The 7,057-nt window shown below is 50.2% G+C and overlaps 1 protein-coding gene across 1 annotated transcript in view; it reads left to right on the top strand.

Annotated features, from left to right (window-relative positions):
- Window positions 1-835: 835 nt before the first annotated feature.
- The window catches only part of LOC112071831 (histone acetyltransferase p300), a 7,638-nt gene continuing 1,416 nt past the window's right edge, over window positions 836-7,057 (top strand). Inside the window, exons 1-9 of the mRNA XM_024139263.2 lie at window positions 836-918; window positions 1,215-1,292; window positions 1,583-1,659; window positions 3,183-3,333; window positions 3,570-3,830; window positions 4,044-4,209; window positions 4,347-4,514; window positions 4,762-4,926; window positions 5,018-7,057. The exon at window positions 5,018-7,057 is cut by the window's right edge and continues 1,416 nt beyond it. Of these exons, the coding sequence (XP_023995031.1) occupies window positions 1,246-1,292; window positions 1,583-1,659; window positions 3,183-3,333; window positions 3,570-3,830; window positions 4,044-4,209; window positions 4,347-4,514; window positions 4,762-4,926; window positions 5,018-7,057 (3,075 nt within the window). The 5' untranslated portion in view covers window positions 836-918; window positions 1,215-1,245. The remainder of the gene's footprint in view (window positions 919-1,214; window positions 1,293-1,582; window positions 1,660-3,182; window positions 3,334-3,569; window positions 3,831-4,043; window positions 4,210-4,346; window positions 4,515-4,761; window positions 4,927-5,017) is intronic.

Here is a 7,057-nt window from a genome sequence, read left to right as displayed (position 1 = left end):
CTTCCCTTCTCTCCCTCCTTTTTAACGCTGTGATGTCCTGCATTGGCCTGCTTTGTGTACCAATCATCCACTCCAAAATTAATGCCAAAATCAAAAACACCTGCCCACACACAAAACCCTGCGATCATGATTGGCTGCTACCTGGCGACGACCTTGCCCTCTCTCTTCTCCTGGCCTGTCCTGCCCTGCCCTGATTGGTGACTGCTTCCTCGTGGCCTTCTCTGTGATTGGCTGTGCGGTTGGCGAACGGTCTAGTTCACCACAATTTGGCTTCTTCTGACAGCCACTTCTGTGAAAGTGTTTCAACAAATCCAGGCGAGTGCGTGTCCCTTGGGATGATCCTTCTCAGCGCTCAACGATGAGTACCAGCCTCCCCCCCCCCCACCATTTAATACTGACTGTTCTTCTATGCTTCATTGAGACATGTAAATATGTTTGTTCTTATTATAAATGCCTTCTATCAATAGCGATGATAAAGTTTTTCTTTCTCCCCATCACTGAATACCTTCTCAGTCTCTCCCTTAGTGAAATGGTCAACTTTAAAAATAAAATGTATTTCTCTCTCCTCTACCTCTTAAGGCAGCAGTTCACCTCAACTGCCGTCTCCATCCTTTTACTTGATTTCTGCCTCTTCTCTCTTCAGCTAAAACCCCAACATACTGAGGGCTCCTAATGTTCTGGAAGTGTTAGATGATGTTTTCAAAATGCCTGAATCCTAGCCTGTATAAAGCCAGAGCCTGCTCTTATTGCTTGTGACTTCTTTATGGCTGTAATATAGTACATTGCATTTCTGGCCCAGTGATTGGATTGAGTCTGTTCTTACCTCCCACACTCCTGGGCCTCTCTCCCTCCTCTTCACAGGTCCATCAGCAAAGATCAGTTTCAGAGGAAGAAGAATGACACGCTCGACCCTGAATGGTATCTACTCTTTTTTCCCCCCCTTTACATTTGATCTGTACTTGGTGTCAAACCATATGTTTTCCATGTGGTACATTTGCATAAACTTTAGATACTGTGAAATATTTGTTAACTGTAATATTTAATCTTTACTGTGTTTTAGTCAATTTAGCCTGTTTAGGTTATCGTCATGGCTTTTGTGTTTGAAATGTTCTGCTAGTTGAAACTCCTGTTGAGAAAATAATGACTATATCCGTGTGTGACACATGGTATCAATAACCCGTGACTCTCTCTGTCCACATCTCTCTTTTCTGTAGGCTTGTGGAATGTACCGACTGCGGGCGTAAAATGCACCAAATCTGTGTCCTGCATAATGACACCATATGGCCGGCAGGGTGAGCCAACTTACATACACATTCTGTACATCTTACGTTAATGCGACTGTTAGAACTGTGAAACCGCCCACTTTATTCCAAGGTGCAGTTCCAGGTTCAATCTTACCGTGGTTGTTGCCCGTTTGCCATCATGACCCTCAGCAATACCTTACATCATTCATTGCTGCCAACTTATTCAGTAGGGCAAAGAAGTGAAGCTGAAGGCCACTGAGAAATGGTAAATAACAAATGCAAGTATGATGTATTTGAAGTAATGAAATAAAGCGTGTTCCTTTTCCTCATCTCCACAGCTTTGTATGTGACAGCTGCCTTAAGAAGGCCAATAAGACGCGGAAAGAGAACAAATACGCGGCCAGAAGTAAGTGGAGTAAGTGACAAACGGGGGGCGCTCATCTACCGTCATCTTCATCGGGGTGTCAGTCTATCTGTGTCTCCCCTCCCTTCTCCAGTCGCTCAGCCGTTTCTTTTCGGTGTTCTCTTTATCCCTCTTCTCCTTTGGTGCTGTTACTGACACATGCTAATTTCCTAAACGCACATCCCACAAGTATAACACCATACTTTCATGTGAAGAGCAAACACATAATTGACCTTTTCCCCCCTTCAAATCTTTGTTTAAATTTATGATTTGGTGCACGGTGTTTTCCAAATAATCTTCTTCTTTCCTCTGAGGCAGTCTGGTTTAATTTCCTATGCCCTGATACACTACTCGAGAGGACGAGTGTTCCAGTTAACACACATTCTACCTTTTTCCATTCCACTTTTTCCCATGACCCAACCCTTTTGTATCTCCCCCTCCCTCCCCAATGAAAATGTTATATGTAACCAACCCTATTTTTTTATTTCAGAAGCCAGTCCTCAGACAATAGTTGCCGCTGTCAGTCTGCTGCAGCTTTGTGGTTCGATTTCACTCTTATCCCAGGCCTGTACACACTGAAGGCCATGGCAAAAACATGGTCATTTAGGGGTTCTCGGTTTATAGTTTGCTGTTTTTAAGGTTTATGGGTCACCGAGGCAATCATGGACTTTTCTTTTTTTTATCTTGTTGGAGCCTTATTTATGTCATCCTCTCTCAAATCTTTTTTTCCTCAGTGGGTGTCCACTGTCCAGAAATCTACTTGAAATCATATTTTGGGTACATTTTTTTCAGTTTGCAATGGCATCGATACTCACGCTTTTCCCCCAACTTTTTGACAGTTGTCCAGTTTTTGCGTGGCTACAATCCTTCCACAGGTGGGAATTCTTACCTCCCCCATCCCATTCTCCACACCCTCAAAGGCAAAGTTTTTAGGGAGCCACAGGTAGGCGAGCGGGCCTGCAAATTAAAAGGACAAACTGGCCTAGTCTCATACAAGGATCTCAATGAAATATGTCTTGAATGGAAGAGGGGGAAATGTCTTTATATGGTGTCAGATCCAGTTTACACCCTGTCATCTCTTGTGATTTTATTGAGTGCTCAGAGCAGAGGATTAGTCCAAGTCTCAGATATGCTGTTAGTTGCCAAATTGACAATGCGATCATGGCATTTTAGACATTGATTGACGAAGTGCCTCAGACTGACTTCAGAGTACTCTAGAAGCAGTCAGTGGTTGAGTTTGTATGCTTCTGACTTGCCCTTTTATAAAAACATATATTTTTTAACTGTCAGATTAGAGCCCAGTGGTTATTCCATCTTTAATGTCACTAGTGAAGTTCTCTGCTCTGAGCTACTTAACAGACATAACCCCCATACACCCACCTACCACCCCAGACTGGGTTGGCTTTTACCGAAACCATGTGACCTTTCCTCTAATCGCTGTCACCCATTTCCTCTCTTCCTTCCGTCCTCTATCATTCCTCCTCTATTTCTCCATCCCTCTCCCATTCTATTCTTTCCATACTTAATTTTCACAGGGCTCCCCCAAACTAAGTTGGGCAGCTTCCTAGAGGGGCGAGTGAATGACTACCTCAGGCGGCAGAACCATCCAGAGTCTGGTGACGTCACTATCCGTGTGGTCCATGTCTCCGACAAGGTGGTGGAGGTCAAGCCAGGCATGAAGTCCAGGTGAGAGTCTTGAGGGGTAGTGATTCTTTAATATGGAGTCAAATATAGACTACCAAGGAAGATGTCAAATTGATCCTAGCGTAAATGGACTCAAGGTTCATGTGGGCTTTCAATTAGTCCCATTGTAGACTGGAGAGTTGAGACTTATCCTAACAACGTTATCTGTTCTCGTGGGACAACGCCTATACAGTGTTTATGTGGGTGTGTCTACTTATGCTCTCCTTTAACTGATACAGGTTTGTGGACACCGGGGAGATGTCCGAGTCCTTTCCCTACAGAACGAAGGCGCTGTTTGCATTCGAGGACATAGACGGGGCTGACGTCTGCTTCTTCGGCATGCATGTGCAGGAGTACGGTTCAGACAGCCCTCCGCCCAACCAGAGACGAGTGTATATCTCTTACCTGGACAGCGTGCACTTCTTCCAACCTCGACACCTCCGCACAGGCGTCTACCATGAGATACTCATAGGGTACCTGGAGTACGTCAAGAAGTTGGGGTAAGAGACGAGGCCCTTTTTTTTTTTTTTTACTAAGCTCAACCTATTAGTGGGCATAGATTCCTGAGAACATGATTTGACCTCATCACTCTAAACATATGTACTAAATGTCTAAAGGGTCGGTTGCAGATTTCATTCTACTTTACTGTTCTAATAAGATTCACTCTTTCCAGTTGCTGGTCTGATTCTTCAACCCTTCCTCTCCCATGGCAGGTTTACAACAGGGCACATCTGGGCTTGTCCCCCAAGTGAAGGGGACGACTACATCTTCCACTGTCATCCTGTGGACCAGAAGATCCCCAAGCCCAAGCGTCTACAGGAGTGGTACAAGAARATGCTKGACAAGGCCGTAGCTGAGCGCATTGTGCATGACTACAAGGTGACTACAATAAATTTTGTTTTGTCAGACATTGCACAGGCTGTGCCAGGCAAATCCAACTGCTTTCTTCTATGAGGTAATTGTATGCATGGAGCCCCCCCCCCCCCTCTTGACATCTTATTCATGCTCTGTTTCAGGACGTCTTCAAGCAGGCCACAGAGGACCGTCTCACCAGTGCCAACGAGCTACCATACTTTGAGGGGGACTTCTGGCCCAACGTGCTGGAGGAGAGCATCAAGGAGCTGGAGCAGGAGGAGGAGGAGAGGAAGAGGGAGGAGAACAGCACCTCCAGCGAGAGCGTAGATGTGAGTGTAAGGACTTCAATACAACAGGAGAGAGGAGTGTTTTTGTGAATATGTTACAGGATCTGGGGTGTGGGATATTGGTTGTCCTCAATAATAACATGATAGGAGTAGCTGTTGTTAAAAAGTATTGCTTAGAGGATAGATATTGAACCATTGCTAATTGGGTCAATTTCGAGGCTGCTTCAGATTCAGTGCTTTAATGGAATGTATTGGAGTCGATTTTTAATCTGGTGTTCTCCACACACAGGCCCCGAAAAGTGACAGCAAGAATGCCAAAAAGAAGAACAGTAAGAAGACGAGCAAGAACAAGAACAGCAGCCTGATCCGAGCCAATAAGAAGAAACCAGGGATGCCCAATGTGTCCAATGACCTCTCCCAGAAGCTCTATGCTTGTATGGAGAAACACAAGGAGGTATTTGATGCTGTCGCCATCTTCTAAATAAAGCCACAAACACACATACTCTCAGTCCCAGTGCTCATCCTTTCTTCTCTGCCCCCTACAGGTGTTCTTTGTGATCCGTCTCATCGCCGGCCCCACTGCCAACTCCCTGCCCCCCATCACGGACCCGGACACCCTAATGGCCTGCGACCTGATGGATGGGCGTGACGCCTTCCTGACGCTGGCCCGGGACAAGCACCTGGAGTTCTCCTCCCTGAGGAGAGCCAAGTGGAGCTCCATGTGCATGCTGGTGGAGCTACACAATCAGAGCCAGGACCGCTTCGTCTACACCTGCAATGAGTGCAAGGCAAGYGTGGAGACACGCTTCCACTGCACYGTCTGCGAGGACTACGACCTGTGTATCACCTGCTATAACACTAAGGGCCATGAACACAAGATGGAGAAGCTGGGCCTGGGCCTGGACGACGAGAGCAGCAACGCAGCGGCCGCTGCCACTCAGAGCCCCGGGGACTCCCGCCGCCTCAGCATTCAGCGCTGCATCCAGTCCCTGGTCCACGCCTGCCAATGCCGCAATGCCAACTGCTCCCTGCCGTCCTGCCAGAAGATGAAGCGTGTGGTGCAGCACACCAAGGGATGCAAGCGCAAGACCAACGGTGGCTGCCCCATCTGCAAGCAACTCATTGCCCTGTGCTGCTACCACGCCAAGCACTGCCAGGAGAACAAGTGCCCCGTACCCTTCTGCCTCAACATCAAGCACAAGCTCCGCCAGCAGCAACTCCAGCACCGCCTCCAGCAGGCTCAGATGCTTCGGAGAAGGATGGCCAGCATGCAGCGGGTGGGCCAGCCTGCCTGCGGTGGAGGAGGACCTCCTGGGGGGCTGCCATCACCAGGTAACAATGGTACCACAGCCCCTAGTACACCCACATCAGGAGGCACCCAGCCCCCAACACCACAGACACCCACCCAGCCCAACATGCCTCCTGGGCCCCAGCCAGGGATGGGTGGTGGAGGAACTTTACTGCTGCAGCAGCAAGGTGGGATGCCTCAGCAGCACCACCAGCTTCACCACCAGTTCCAGCAGATGCCTGGAGGAGGGGGGATGATGAACTCCCCCCAGCAACAGCAGATGGTTCCTCAGGTCCAGCAGCAGTCCCAGGCCTCAAACCCCCCACAGCTCCAGCAACACCCCAACAGCCTGCCCCCTTACACCAACAGGCCTCCAGGCTCCTCACCGCACCCTCAGTCCCAAGGAAAACCGGGCCTGGGACCAGCCACACCACCTCAGCAGCAACCACCACAACAGCAGCCCAACCCTGGCCAGCCTTCTATGCAGCAGCAGCAACCTCCTTCAGGGCCTCCTCCAGCGGCTGTGGAGATCGCCATGAAGATTCAACAAGTGGCAGACGCACAAAGGAAGATGTCTCTGCAGAGGCAGGCGGCGCAGGCAGCTGGCATGATGCCTCCGCACCCTCACCACCAACAGCCCCAGGGCCAGATGGGTATGGCCCACCCTGGGGTGGGCATGGTGGGGGCCCAGGGGCTGCCTCCCCAGGCTCAGGCGGCTCAGGCAGCCCAGGCAGCTCAGGCTGCTGCCAGGGCTCACATGGAGCAGCAACAACAGCAGCAGCAGCAGCAGCAGCAGCAGGGTCCTCCAGGTATGATGGTGGGCACTGGCCCCATGCAGCAGCAGCCCCAGCAGCCTAACCCCCAGGGYCAGCTGCCTCCACAGGTGCAGCAGCAGAGGGTTGGTCCCCCGCTTCAGAACCCCCAGCAACAGTGGGCTGGCCAGGGAATGCCACCTCAGCAGAGGCAAGCCATGATGGGACATCCAGGCATGGTGGCGCCTCAGCAGCAACAACCGCAGCAAATGCAACAGCGGCAGCAGGCTCAGGGACCTGGTGGGTTGATTGGTATGGTGCAGCAAGGTGGTGCAGCTGGGGGTGGGAACCTCCCGCAGGCTGCCCTTCAGGAACTGCTCCGTACCCTTCGCTCCCCCAGCTCACCCGAGCAGCAACAGCAGGTGCTCAACATCCTCCGCTCAAACCCTCAGCTAATGGCTGCCTTTATCAAGCAGAGAGCCTCCAAGTATAAGGGGGGCCCAGGACCCCCGGGAGCCCCTGGCGGGCCAGGTCCAGGCAGAGTT

The sequence above is a fragment of the Salvelinus sp. IW2-2015 genome, unplaced genomic scaffold (genome assembly GCF_002910315.2).
Source record: "Salvelinus sp. IW2-2015 unplaced genomic scaffold, ASM291031v2 Un_scaffold1735, whole genome shotgun sequence".
NCBI classification, from domain to species: domain Eukaryota; kingdom Metazoa; phylum Chordata; class Actinopteri; order Salmoniformes; family Salmonidae; genus Salvelinus; species Salvelinus sp. IW2-2015.
This window is presented reverse-complemented; position numbering and strand designations above follow the sequence as displayed.